The sequence below is a fragment of the Sorex fumeus genome, unplaced genomic scaffold, assembly GCF_029834395.1.
Source record: "Sorex fumeus unplaced genomic scaffold, SorFum_2.1 ptg000051l, whole genome shotgun sequence".
Lineage (NCBI taxonomy): Eukaryota > Metazoa > Chordata > Mammalia > Eulipotyphla > Soricidae > Sorex > Sorex fumeus.
This window is the reverse complement of record NW_026606108.1, coordinates 6,079,289-6,094,246: the sequence shown is the minus strand read 5'-3', so window position 1 is coordinate 6,094,246 and position 14,958 is coordinate 6,079,289. Positions and strand designations below refer to the sequence as shown.

General features: G+C 49.5%; 1 protein-coding gene across 3 annotated transcripts in view; it reads left to right on the top strand.

Annotated features, from left to right (window-relative positions):
- Positions 1-14,958, top strand: part of LRRC28 (leucine rich repeat containing 28) — a 40,444-nt gene that overhangs the window by 10,473 nt on the left and 15,013 nt on the right. For 2 of the 3 annotated variants that reach the window (XM_056124502.1, XM_056124500.1), the window contains exons 5-6: positions 359-496; positions 11,069-11,275. In XM_056124502.1, coding sequence (XP_055980477.1) covers positions 359-496; positions 11,069-11,275 — 345 coding nt within the window. The remainder of the gene's footprint in view (positions 1-358; positions 497-11,068; positions 11,276-14,958) is intronic. The other variant, XM_056124501.1, reaches the window with a different exon arrangement.

Sequence of the window (14,958 nt, the reverse complement as noted above, 5' to 3'; positions counted from 1 at the left end):
AGCAGTAGTACAGTAGGTAGGGTGCTTGCCTTGCATGCAGCTGACCCAGTATCACTCCCCAGTACTTCAGAGGGTCCCCTGAGTTTAGAGCTAGCAGTAAGAACCTGAGCATCACCAGGTGTGGCCCAAAACAAAAAATTTTTAGTTTCAGTTGCTCATGAAATGAAAAAAAAAAAAAGACAGAGCTCAAACTGGAGACAGATGTTAATATTAAAATAGCATTCTCTTTATTAATATGAATTTATTAATATCATTGTTAATTAGTACTAATAGAGCATTTTGAGTTGGACTGTGGTGCCTCATTTGAGCTGTGCATCTGGCTCGAGTCAGCTTTGTTTGACCTTTGCCTTCTTTGAAGCCATAGGGTCCCTGGTCAAACTCCAGTGTTTGGATCTCAGCGACAATGCCTTAGAAATTGTCTGCCCAGAAATCGGTCACCTGAGGGCTTTACGGCACCTTCGCTTAGCCAACAACCAGCTGCGGTTCCTGCCTCCAGGTAACCTGATGTGTGGTACATCCTCCTGGTTCTATCAGACGGGTTCTGGTGCATGTGTCTCGGCAGGGCAGTTTGTATCTGGCCGTCTGTGCCAGACAGACCTAAAGGCTGTGGATAAGTGTCCCCCATCCTCCCTGAGCCCCTCCCTGCAGAGTGGGTCCCCTCCAGCTCTGTCCATTCTGGATTTCACAGCAGCCCACAGTGACGGTTCTTGCTCAGCGCCCAGAGCAGCTGCACTGTTCCTTCTCTTGACAGCGAGGACACGGAGGCCCCTGGACGCTCTTTTCCCAGGAACTTGGGCTGGGGTTTGGGTAGTGGACTTGAAGGGTCAGGGCTGGAGGTGTCCCTTCTGCCCAGGTGTCCTGTGGGGCTGCGGCGTACCGACCGGAGTCCCCACATGCATGCCCTGTGGCCCTGCTCGGGAATTGAACCTAGGTTGGAGGGGTGAAAGCCAGCGCTCTCCTGCTGTGTCTCTCTGGCCCTGGGATATGTTTCTGTTGAGTATCTTTTGGGCCTGCTGACCTGTTTTTTGGGATATCCAAGTGGAATGACAGTAACTGCTGACGTCATGCCAGCCAGTGTCAGTGGCATAAAAATACTACAGAGTAGACTTATCAACCCCACGAAGGAAAAACTACAAGAGTCCTGTGGTTTAAAAACTATGTTCAGGGGCCGGGGCAATAGTACAGTGGATAGGGTATTTGCCTTGCACGCGGCCGACCCAGGTTCAGTCTCCAGCATCCCATATGGTCCCTCAAGCACCGCCAGGAGTAACTCCTGAGTAACAGCCAGGAAGAACCCCTGAGCATCTCTGGGTGTGACCAAAAAAAAAAAAACAATAAAAAAATAAAAGAAAAACTATGTTTAGTCGCCAGGGTGATAGCACAGCAGGGAGTGTGTTTACCTTGCACACGGCTGACCTGAGTTCCATTCCCAGCATCCCATAAGGTCCCCCGAGCATCACCAGGAGTAATTCCTGAGTGCAGAGCCAGGAGGAGCCCCTTAGAACTGCTGGGTGTGGCTTTAAAACCAAATATAAGTAAAATTTAAATTACATTCAGTGGCCTGAGAGATAGTCCAGCAGGGAGGGCTTTTGCCTTGCACACGGCTGACCCACCCAGGTTCCATCCCCAGCCCCACATCAGGTCCCTCAAGCCCTGCTAGCTGTGACCCCCAAGCACAGATCCAGGAGTCACACTCACCCTGCTGAGTTTGACTCTCCCCTCCAAAAGCATGTATAAAACATGGAAAATCTTGTATTTTCCTTGGTGTCTTTAGGTACAGAGATTTCCAAGTGAAGACACTGGTGGCTGGGTTACTAGTGCTGGCCTCAGTATTGTATATCAGATGGTGCTCGGATTGGCCGTGACTCTGCTCAGAAAGTTTGTTTAGTAATGTCAGTAGGAGTCTTATTTTTCTCAACTACAGTTAATGCTAAAGGGTTTTTTTCCCTTATTCTCTTCGGGTCACACCTGGCAATGCTCAGGAATTACTCCTGGTTCTGCGATAGCACAGCGGGTAGGGCGTTCGCCTTACAAGCGGCCAACATGGCCGACCCGAGTTCGATTCCTCCGCCCCTCTCAGAGAGCCTGGCAAGCTACCGAGAGTATTCGATATGCCAGACACAGTAACAACAAAGTCTCCAATGGAGACGTTACTGGGCCCGCTCGAGCAAATCGACGATCAACGGGAGGGCCTTTACCTTTACCTTTACCTGCACTCAGAAATCACTCCTGACAGTGCTCAGGGGGCCATATGGGATGCTGGGGAATCGAACCGATCGAACCGGATCAGCCGCTGCAAGACAAATACCCTCCCACTGTGCTGTTGCTCCAGCCCCTGAGGGGTTTTTGTTGTTGTTGTTATTTGGTTTTGGGGGTCACACCCGGCAGTGCTCTGGGGTTACTCCTGGCTCTGCACTCAGGAATCACTCCTGGCGGGACTCCGGGGACCCTGTGGGATGCTGGGGATAGAACCCGGGTTGGCCGTGTGCAAGGCAAATGCCCTCCCCGCTGTGCTGTCACTTGCCCCCGCCACCACCACCACCCCGTGCTCAAGTTTCTTCAGTAGGTTTCAAACTACATTCTTGGCTGCCAAGCCCAGCATCAACGTTCATTGCTGTTTCATGATCTCACTTCTGTCACCTTTATGGGATTCTATCCCCCCCCCCCCCACCCTACCCCCACCCCTAAGATGACCCTTTCAATTTTCCTAGTTGATATTCAAAATCCAGCGTGGAATCAGGTCTGTGGGCACAGTGTTCGTTTCTAAGCCCACACTGATGGCAGGGTTTGGAAGCCCACTTTGCTGTGAAGCCGTTGTTCTTGTGTTTGGCTGTTTTCCTGGCTGTGGTGCTCACCAGGACCTGGGCACTGGCAGAGCCACAAAGGGCATCCTAGCTTCGGGGTGGTGCGCCATACCCTTGGCCTCATCTCTGCAGCGCAGAGCCTAGGTCAGTGTGCAGAGTTTCCTTCTCTGTTTAGTAAGAAATGTTTTGATTGAGCTTCTGTGGTACATGATTCCTGGGTACATGATTCCAACACCTCACCCATCATCCGTGTACCCACCTCCCTTACCCAAGGACCCCAAAGCATTTCTTTCAACTCCCCCACCCCAATAAATCAGTTGTGTGGATCTGTAGCCCTTTGCTGTCCCCTTGCTATGGATCTTTTAGTCCCACACACGAGAGATCATTCTGTCTCTGTCCCGTTCTGACGTCTCTCAGCCTGATCTCTAGTTCCATCCATGTTGCTGCAAATTGTCTGGTTTTTCTTCTTAGAGCTGCATGGTTTTCTGTTGTCTCTACACACATTTTTTTTTTGTTGTTCATCATACAGTTGTTTTCGGGTATTCACTGTTCCAATCACAACCCCACCACCATGTGACCCCTCCACCAGGGTCCCCCCAGTCTCCCACCCACCACCCCATCCTATCCCCGTGCAGGCAGTAACAAATTTGCTTCATGGTGTTACAACACAACAACAAATGGGAATACCAGGAAATAGATCGGTAAAAGTCACTTTGTGGTGATTGTGCTATTTCTCGGTGGTGTCACTGACGTCTTCGTCTGAGGATTGACTGGGCCACTTGGTGCTGTTGAACCTTGCGTGTTATTTTCGTTCACTGAGCCTGCTGGGCTTCTAGGCAGCTTTCCCATCAGATTTGCTGTCAGTACTAGGGAATTTGGAGGGGTTGTACAGCCACGTATGCGGCTGCGCAGGCCAGGAACTGTGAGCTGCACCCAGTGGGGGGGGCGGCAGCTTGATGTGGTTCAGCTGTGCAGCTGTGTTTCTCTGGCGGTGGGTGTTGGGTGTGGCTGGGCTGCTGGGCCTTCAGGCAGGAGGGGGTCTGCCCGCCCCATCCTGAGGAGGCCCAGAGCTCTCAGCCCCAGCCAGCCTACCTGGGAAAGGTCGTGGAATCATGTTCTTCCGGAGCTGAGCTGTGGGGTTTCTGGTGGTGGTGAGGGGTCCCTTGTGGCAGTCTCGCCCCCCAATCTGAGAACACCCCAGCGCCTGGAGATTGGTCCATCTGGAAGTCGGGGAGGGTCAGCGGCTCCTTGTCTCCTTGAGATTAGCGGTGGAGCTGGGCCATTCCCGAGTGGGAGACTGTTGGGTGGTACCAGCTTCTTGATTTGTTCACCATCATTGGGCATTTGGCTGGTTTCCTTGTCTTGGGGATGGGGATGAGTGCAGCAGTGAACATAGAGGTGCATATGTCTTTCTTTAAAAAAAACAAAACATTCGGTTTGGGGACCAGACCCAGCAATGCTCAGGGCTTTCTCCTGTCTCTGCACTCTGGAAAGCTGGGGGTGGAACCCGGGCTGTCCACAAACAAGACAAACGCCCTCCCTGCTGGACTATCGTTCCGGCCCCTGCATATGTCCAGTCAAATGAGTGTTTTTGTATTTGGGGGTAGCTGCCAAGGGTCTTATTCCCTTTTATATTTTGAAAAATCTCCATGTACCGGATCTGGGTGACGTTGCCACCACCTGTGGATGAGAAGCTTTGTCGCCACAGTCTCAGCAGCAGTGGATGTTTCCAGACGTTGGGGTCGGTGCCAACCTCAGGCTGTGCGATGTGGCATCTGAATGTTTGGATTTACTTTTCCTGTCATGAGTGATAATGAGCCCTTTTCCATCAGCCTGTTCGCCATCCATCTGGCTTCCTTGGGAAGTGTCTGTTCATCTCCTGCCACATTTGTCCATGGGGTTGTGTTGTGTATGGACTAAAAATCACTTTCTCGGGGCCTGGGAGATAGGAACATGCGAGGACACTTCCCTTGTACACCGCCCACCCTGGTTTGATTGCTGACATCCCGTATGGTACCCCAGGCCTGCCAGGAGTGTTCCCGAGTGTAGAGCCAGGCGTAACCCCCTGGACAAGGGGAACACACACACACACACACACACACAAAATTGTTTTTCTTTTTTAAAAACCACTTTCTCTTCTAGTTTGTGAGGCATCCAAAGCAGCCTACTCCTGCTCTCTGAACCCGGGTTAATGGTTCCAAACCAGCCCTCCTTCAAGAGACACACAGCAAAGACTCATTCTTTCAGTAGCTTTAGTTAATCTTCTGTGGCCACATATCTTGAGACCATAAACATTAACGCTACAGAAAACATATGCCTAAATTCTATCAGTAATAATTAAAAATCGATAGGTGAATTAAATGTTTATAATTTTATCATAGTATTTTTTTAAAAAAAGCAAAAAAGCTAATTTTATTTTTCAGCACTTGTCAAACTTTCTATATATTGTCTGTAGAAAAAAAAACAGAAAGTACTGTGCTGGGGCCGGAGAGATAGCATAGTAGGGAGGGCAATTGCCTTGCGCATGGCTGACCCGGATTCGATCCTCAGCGTCCCATAAGGTCCCCTGAGCACCACCAGGAGAGATTCCTGAGCTCAGAGCCAGGAGTAAGCCCTGAGCATCACTGGGTGTGACCCCAAAACAATCAAGAAAATGTACTGTGGACAGGGCCGACCAGTGCACAGTCACTGGTGTGTGGGAGTAGGTTCCTGTGGGCCTCTAGGGTTTGGAGAACTGTTTTCCTAAACTTACTTGCCCTGAGAACGAGGCTCTGCATTGGTTCCTGTTGACTTAGTTGTAGTAAACGCTCTTGTAGTGGTGGGTGAGCTGGTCTCAGCTGTGGTTACAAATATTGGCCATGTTTGCATACCCATGAAGGAGGGGCACTGTTTTGTTTGGTTTGGGGGGGGGCCACATGGGTGGCTTTACTCAGGGCTTACTCCTGGTTCTGTGCTCAGGAATCTCCTGGCAGGCTCAGGGGAGCTATGGGGTGTCCGGGATTGAACCCAGGTTAGCTGTGTGCAAGGCAGACGCCCTCCCTGCTGGACTCTTGCTCTGACCTGCAAAGATGGGCACTTTTTTAAGCTTGCTTTTAGGGTGTTTTGTCATGATTTCCTTCTTATTTTATTATTTTTCTTTAAATGAAACTGCTGGATCGGATAATAAATAGGACAAGCAGAACAGAATTTAATTCGGCGCTGTTCATTTTCCTGGCCCCTTTGCTTGCGACCAACGCGATTCTGAAAGGGAAGTAACTGGGCGCCCAAGTCGTCTTGAACTGTTGGTTTTGATCTGCTTGGGAGTCTTTATGCGCTTGCTCGGTTTTCTTGCGCTTTTCTTTCAGCCCGTTCTTTTCATTGTTCTTGTGACTTACTGTTATCGAGGGGCCTTTGAACACTTTGTTAATTCGGTCCATAATGGACGTCCAGTGGGTCTCATTCAGGCCAGACCCTCAAATTCCCACTGTGCTGCTTCAGCAGAGGCGGGGGGAGCCGCGTCTCAGAGGTCTGTGAAGTACACCCGGCCCTGCAATGCCGCATCCAGCCAGCCATGGCCCCACGTGGCCACCGTGAATCTTGCACAAAAAAGAACTTTTCTGAGCGACGCGGGTACTGCCACGAGCAATCAGAAAGATGAGAAGCTTCCGAACAAATGGTTTTAAATCCCTATGGCAGAATAGATCCAGAGAAAACGTCTCTCACTTGCCCATGCTAGCTGTTAGTTCTAACTGCCGCATAGGAAGACTAGTTTGGAGACAACTTTTGCTTGCCGCGTGCGACCTTCCTGGTGGCAAACTACAAGGGCCCTTGGACGCCAAATGCACTTTTTGGCCTGAGAGTCAAGAGAGTCGTGGCTAATCACCAGTGAAGAACATCGAAGGCTTCATGTGTGCTTCAGCAGTCACATGAAACCATCAGGCAGAATGCCAAAGCAGTATGATTGCTCCTTTTTTTTTCCTTTCATTTTTGAAGTCACTTCTTGAACATATGAAAAGTTCTGTTGGGAATTCATTGGCAAGGTTGCCACCCAGTGCCTTTATTCATCCATGTATCCATTTATTCATCCATGCGTGGCGAGGAGATTTTCTTGAGCATCTTCTTCCCTTCATCTTCTTTTCTTTGTGATTCTTTGCAGTTGGGTACAACCAGAGTCGCAGAAGTATTCTAGGTCCTGTATGGTCAAGCAGAGCTTGGATCTAGATCATAAAACTCTGAAGGGCCACTTAGGATGTAAGAAATCTTATTTAGGGCCGCCGGAGCAATAGTCCAGCAGGGAGGATGTTTTCCTTGCGCGAGCCGACCCTGGTTTGATCCCGGCATGCCATGTGGTCCGAGCACCTCCAGGAGTGATTCCTGAGTGCAGAGCCAGGAGTAACCCCTGAGCATCGCTGGGTGTGACTCCCAAACCAAGCAAAAGTCATATTTGTGATCCTTATTGAATTTGAGAGTCATTTTCCCTTGGGGACAATGTAATTGGTGACTAGGTTCCTCTGCCCGTTCCCCCCAGCACCTGTGTAACTCCAGGCCTTAGATGTGTTTCACGCATCACTGCTCTTGTGGGGAAAAGGAATAGAAGCCAGCACATAGCAGCAAGAGAGAGACAAGGCGAAGAGGGACAACACGCTGACCCCCTCCCCACACCCACAGGAAAATTGCCCCCACACACACTCGATTGTATCCTGCCAGAAGGCCAATGAACCTGTTTAAAATTTTAGAATTCCTGGTGCACGGCCACATTTGCCACTTGATATACCAAGAGTAGCACACCACATTTGATGAGGTGTAAAGTAGAAGGCAACCGATCTCTATCAAAAAAAGAAAAAATGGGGAGGGGGGGCTGGAGCGATAACACAGTGGGTAGGGCGTTTGCCTTGAGCGTGGCCCACCCAGGTTTGATTCCCAGCATCCCATATGGTCCCCTGAGCACCGCCAGGAGTAATTCCTGAGTGCAGAGCCAGTGAGTAACCCCTGAGCCTTGCTGGGTGTGACCCAAAAAGCAAAAAAAAAAAATTAAAAATTAAAAAATATATATATATCGCACACAAGCCTCACCATGTAATGACCTGTTAGTAATCTCTTATATAAGGGCTTACTGGGTCGGGGTGAGATACAACAATCTTCACACATTTCCTCTAAGGAAACTTTTTGGGATCATTTATGGTGGAATATTTATAACCAACCTGAGTTCAGTTCCTCCACCCCTCTCGGAGAGCCCGGCAAGCTCCCAAGAGTATCCCACCAGCACGGCAAAGCCTGGCAAGCTCCCCGTGGCGTATTCATATGCCAAACACAGTAACAACAAGTCTTAAGATGGAGATGTTACTAGGCCCGCTTGAGTAAATCGATGAGCAACGGGAGGACAGTGCTACAGTGCTATTTATAACAATAAATTTTTAAAAATTATTTAGGGCCTGCTTTTGGGGCAGGCTTGGATGGTGGTGGGAAACTTTGAAATAATGGTGGTGGGAAGGTAGGTGTAAAATGGTGGGCTTGGTGTTGGAATATTGAATGTAATAAGTTATTGTGAGCAGCTTTATAAAACTAAAATACAATTCATAAAACTAAATAAAATTTAAAAAACTGGGGCCGGAGCGATAGCACAGCAGGTAGGGCATTTGCCTTGCATGCAGCCGATCTGGGTTCGATCCCTGGCATCCCATATGGTCCCCCAAGCACCGCCAGGAGTAATTCCTGAGTGCAGAGCCAGGAGTGACCCCTGAGCATTGCTGGGTGTGACCCAAAAAGCAAAAAAAGAAAATAAAAATTAAAAAACAGAAGGCCATTGCAGACCCTTTGTGACTCCTCCAGCAGACCAAGTAAGGTCTAGACTGGTCTTTCCTACCCACATACCCATCCTCATTCCTAACGTCAAGGCACTTTCCGTTCCTCCAAGTGAGTTATCCTCAAAGGCACATGCCTAAGGTTAAGTAAGATCTTCTGTGGGCCTGGACAGAGATCCCAGCACCCCATAGGGTCTCCCAATCCCCGCCAGGTGTGATCCCCAAACACAGAGCCCGGAGTAAGCGTAAACCCTGAGCACTGCTGGGTGTGTCCCCCAGAACAAACAAAAAAACCCTATGTATACAAATAAACTGTACGCATATAGTATATAAAACTATAATGAGATTATTACCTTTATAATATTGCGAGTATGATGATCACATTACCATTCTACTATATTACTATTATATCATTATACTATTACGATTATCATATTGCCATTGGGCTGGAGCGATAGCACAGCAGGTAGGGCGTTTGCCTTGCAAGCAGCCAACATGTCCGACCCAAGTTCAATTCCTCCGCCCCTCTCGGAGAGCCCGGCAAGCTACCAAGAGTTATCGGCCTACACGGCAAAGCCTGGCAAGCTACCCATGACATATTCAGTATGCCAAACAGAGTAACAGTTGTCACAGTGGAGATGTTACTGGGCTGGCTTGAGCAAATCGATTAACAACGGGAGGACAGTGACAGTGATATTGCCATTATATTATAATAGTATTATAATACTGACTACATATAGTTCATTCGTTTGGGGGGCCACACCCAGCGGTACTCGGGGCTTCCTCAGGGACCAGTGGTGGTGCTGGGGATTGAACCAGGTTCAGCCACATTGAAGACAAGCACCTCAACTCCCTGTATTGCCTCTCCAGCCCCTTCTGTTGATTTTTACTGAGGCGGATTTGCAGAGCAGGTAAGTAGCATATGGGAAAAAATTCTTTCTAACTCACAGAGCAAGGGAACAGATCCCAAGAAGAATAACTTCTGTTTACCTGTCCAATGGACTTGGACACCGAAATATTGTCTTTTCTTTCTCCGTGTGCCCTCCCTAACCTGGCGTGCTCTGGACTCAAACGGGAGCTTTTTTTAGCGGTCCCGGAAAAAGCCTCTGCTTGAAAACACCCTGGCGTGTGATGGACTGTGTGGTCACTGGCTTGGCCCGGGTGGGCAACTTCCTTCCCGTCCCCCGCATAAATTTGAGGTTAAGTCCATGCCTCTGCAGAGACCGGTGATTTAAAGGGGACCTGCCGGGTGTCATCCTCTGGAAATTGGCACTCTTGCGTTATTTTTAGACTCGGGATAAGTAATTACCATGTGGCAGTTGATGCAGATATACTCCAAGGAGCCACAGAGTTTTAGAGACACTGTGTATTTAATATTTTAAAAAGAAGAAGAAAGGACCAGAGAGATAGTACAGTGAGGAGGGCACTGGTCTTGCATGCAGCTGACCCAGGTTCCATCCCTGGCACCACATAGGGTCCCCTGAGTATTATCGGGGTGGTCCAAAAACAAACCCCCCCAAAGACCTGGGGCCGGAGAGAGAGCACCGCTGGTAGAGTGCTTGCCTTGCACACAGTTGACTCGGGTTCAATGCCCAGCATCCGATAGGGTCCCCCAAGCACCATCAGGAGTAGTTCCTGAGTTCAGAGCCAAGAGTAAGCTCTGAGCACTGCTGAGTATGCCCCAAAATCAAACAAGCAGAAAATATTGTCCAGGTCTGAACAATATTTACAAATTTATCTTCTGATAGTTGCATTTTGCTTATTATTGGTTATGGTTTGGGGGGGCCACACCCAGCGGTGCTCGGGATCCATTCCTGGTTCTGTGGTCAGGAGTCACCCCTCAGCGTGTTTGGGGATCATCAGTGATGCTCAGCTTCAAACAAGGCACGTGGGGTGCATGGCTAGAGCCTTAACCCTTCACTCTAGTGAAAACTTCCCCAAAGGTAATCTCTTTTTTTTTGGACTGAGAGTTTTCATTTTTAACTGAGTTCATATGATAACTGAGTTTCAACCTTGCCGAACTAGTCTCCGTCGTCTCCATCTCTGTCTACTTAGATGAAAGTTAACTCAGAAAACCCAGGGACCTGGAAGGGATGGGAACCATCTTTTCTCTCACTCTCGAAACCAACTTCTGCTTCCCCCAGAAGCAGAATCTGGGGCGGAGTGCTCGGACAGCAGGGAGGGCATTCACCTTGCTCATGCCTACCTGGGTAGAATCCTCGGCATCCCATAGGGTCCCCATGAGCCTGCCGGCAGTGAGCCCTGAGCACTGCCTTTGTCCAGGCCCACACACTTCCTTTGTGCTGGAACATTCTGGCAGGCTCTCACATAGACACCTGACAGTGCGTCACTGCCCACTGGCTGGACCTGGCTGCCGTGCGCCTTTCCGGGACTGTCCCCTGCGCTGCCTCGGGCTTGCGCGTGCGTGCCTCGCGGAGTCCTGGGCTCAGGATGCGACTTTTCTCGTTCTGGTTTTGGTCGTAGAGGTTGGTGAGCTGAAGGAGCTGCAGACGCTCGACCTTTCTGCCAACCGTTTGCTAGCTTTGCCCGAACGGCTCCACCTCTGCCTCTCTCTGCAGTGCCTCACTGCCGACCGCAACCGGCTCCGGTGCGTGCCTCGCCGGCTCTGCCAGCTGCCCAGCCTCAGCGAGCTCTCCATGGCGGGAAACCGCCTCGCCTTCCTGCCGCTCGGTAAGTGCCCGTGACGGTTCGGGGGGGCAGGGCAGGCGCCAAGGAAGGGTGCCCATCCCTCCGTTTCTGCTCCTTGACACCATAACCATCACAGATGCCGGGTGGGCTATTGGCTGGAAGGAGTGCTCTCCTGACTTGTTTGGCATGTTGATGAATCCGGGTCTTCCTTTCTGTTCAGGGACATGCCCAGTGGTTCTCTAAGCTCAGTGCTCCAGGGTCACACCCAGCTGTGCTCGGGGGCCATGTGGTGCCAGGGATCAGACCGGGCCTCGTGTGTGCAATACATGAGCTCCCACCTCTAAGCTGTCTCTCCAGTCCCCGTGGGATTCCTTTTTTTTTTTTTTTTTTTAAAAACACATCTATGGCAAAAGTGTGTTCACAGAAAAAACATACTCCGGAGAGATGATTCACTTCGAGGCAAGTACAAATATAATATGTAGCCTGTGCATAATATACAAAAAGACATGAATACAATCGCTAATACGGGAAGAGGGCATTGAGCAATAGGAAGGGACCAGCACTGTTAGATAGATGCAGAGATGTTCACTCCTGCCCGCCGGGGATGCTGAGATGTTGATTTCCGCCTGGGGATGCTGAGGTGCTGACTTCTGGCTGGGAAGCAGAGCATGAGGCTTTGGGGTAAAACCCCAGGACTCCAAAAAAGGGAGAAAGAGAAGAATGCACATTGACCTGTGTGTGCAAAAAATCGTGCCCAGTACTCTGATGATCGGTATTGTAGATCCCCAGCTTCAGGGTTCCAGGGCTTTAAAGCAGACCGAATTGCTGCCCACGGAGCGTGTCTTCCCACTACTAACCAGCACAGGGCCACGGTTGGTCTCTGCAGCGCATCTGCCGTGGCATCTTTATCCTAAAGGACTGTACTGACATCTTCTGTTTCTTTTCACTGGGAATTAATTTGGGGGATAATGAGTGCAATTGAAAATGAAAATAGGAAACTGCTGTGTCTCAGCTGTCCTGGTCAGCCCCGAGGACTTGGGGAAAGAATTTTCTAGAGTGGATGATTTATTTCTGAGGGCAGGAATGTGAATAATTTACTAGTCCCCAAGAGGAACTACTTACCAACATAATACAGGGACAGACATTATTCGCCATTAAAATGTCTTCGAGGACAGTTTAGAATACCAAGAGACAAGGGGACCAATTTGAATAATAATGAATAATTGTCCCACTTAAGAGGATGCCTTTCCTACAAATAGAATTAAATTCTGTACTTAGAAAATTAACAAAATAAAACCAGTTCCTCTGCATGCTATGAGTTTGAGAAGTCTGACAGTCTTTCAAGAGTGAAAAAGGGGACTATTAGTAACTTTCATTTTATTTTAAAAGGAGAGCCATACCTGGCAGTGCTCAGGGCTAACTCCTGGCTCTGCACTCAGGAATCACTTCTGGTATTGCTCAGGGGATCCTATGGGATGCCAGGGATTGGCCACGCGCAAGGCAAGTGCTCGCCCCACTGTGCTAGTATTCCAACCCCCAATAATAGCAGGTTTTATAAAGAAACATTTCTACTGCAGGACCCATGGGGTCTAGGAAAATGAGAGTGGACACGGGTGGGATCACAGAGCCTAGCGAGTGTCTGACCCACAACAGATCACTACAGCCCCTCCGAGTTATGAGCCACGGATGCCTACATGCCCTCCGGTTTTTCTCTTCTTTCTTTTTCTTTGTATTTGGTGGAGTGCCCTCCCACACAGTGCTCAGGACACCCCGAGTTCCGGGAAGTCCATACACTTCAGTTGCTGATGATTTGTTGCATGCCCAGAACCATTGTAGGTCGTGATTCCCAGTAGACTCTAACTGCATGGAGCCAATGGGATCAGAAACAGCATGGTGCCAGAGGGGCCGGTTCAGTTCAAGCCTGTGCTCTCATTCCTGCCGGTTTTTTTTTTTTTTTTTTTTTGCTCTTTGGGTCACACCCAGTGATGCTCAAGGGTTACTCCTGGCTCTGGACTCAGGAATTACTCCTGGCGGTGCTTGGGAGACTATATGGGATGCCGGGGATTGAACCCGGTTCTGCCACGTGCAAGGCAAACACCCTACCCACTGTAATATCACTCCGGCCCTACTCCTGCCAACTTTTATGTAGGTTTGCTTGGTGGAAAGACCCAGGTTCGATCCCTGGCACCCCGTAAGGTCCCCTGAGCCTGTTAGGGGTGACTGCTGAGCACAGAGACCTGGGCAGTACCAGATACGCCTCAGAGCAAAAACAAAACCAGAAAAAAAGAGGTCCCAGTGGGATTCAGAGCCTATGGTAATATCCAAACCAAAGTGCTGTTTAAAAATTTGCTAGGTAGGGCTGGAGTGATGTACAGTGGGTAGGGCATTTGCCTTGCACACGGCTGACTCAGGTTCAATTCCCAGCATCCCATATGGTCCCCTGGGCACCGCCAGGGGTGGTTCCTGAGTGCAGAGCCAGAAGTGACCCCTGAGCATCGCTGGGTGCGACCCAAAAAGCAAAAAATAAAAATGAAATAAATAAATAAAAATTGGCTTGGGGATTAAAGCGATAGGACAGTGGGGAAGGCGCTCAAAAAATTCTAAAAGGGAACTCTGAGACCTGCAAGGGTGTGGATTTGGTCAATACAGATTGGATTTTTGTTTGTTTGTTTTTCATTCTTTGGAATATTCCTGAGTTTTCTCTGCCTGTATCTACAGATGTCAACAACTTGAGCCAGCATCTCTCAGGATGCTACACAGAGCATGTGGGAAGTGCTCCCTGCTTCCTGGGAAATGCAGATTAAGACCACAGTGGAGGGACAGGGAGATAGGACAGCCAGTGAGGCACATGATTTGCATGCAGCCAACGCCAGTTTGATCCTCCATGCCACGGAGGGTCCCCTGAGCACCACCAGATGTGAGCCTTGAGCATAGAGCCAGGAGTCATCCATGAGCACTGCCAGGTGTTTCTCGGATAGCAGAAACAAACCATGCCCATCTGTGGAGATAGGTCATTCTAGAAGCAGTGAGTACAACCTGGGCCAGAGAGGTGGCGGACACAAGGGACCTCACCCGTGATTGGTGGAAATGAATACGGAGGTGCAGCCATGATGGGAATATGCTTCTGAGCATCCTTGGGAAGCTAAAGACGGAGCTGGTGTGTGATCCAGCAGCTCCAGCCTCGTCAGGGCACCAACCCAGCATCAGAACCGTGACCACAGTAAGGTGAATCAGCCCCAGGGTTTCTTGTAGTTAAACTAGGGCACCGACTGACACGTCTCTTGGTGCAGTAGATAACTGAGAAGCATCAATACAGTAGGATTTGAGGCAGCTATTTACAGAAGATGCAGTTTACAAGAGAGTAGGAGCTTGTAGGGGAATCATGGGACGCAAAAGAAGTCAGAAGGAGAGAGACAAAGATTGGGTGATTGGGTGGTTGATGACTAAGGGTGGAAAGTTGGTGACAAAACAGAACAAAAAGATCAACCGTTGATAACAGAACCCAGGTTACCAAAGAAGAGAGGGGTGAACAAAGTATAAAAATACTTCACTTAAAAACTTAAATGCATGAAGGACCAACGAGATTGTACAGTGGGCAGGACGCTTGCCTTGCGACATTCCTGGGTTCAATCCCCAGCACCACACGTGCTCCCCTAAGCCAGCCCTGCCAGGAGTGATCCCTGAGCACTGGTCGCTAAGGAGGTTCAGTCCTTTTTCCATGATCA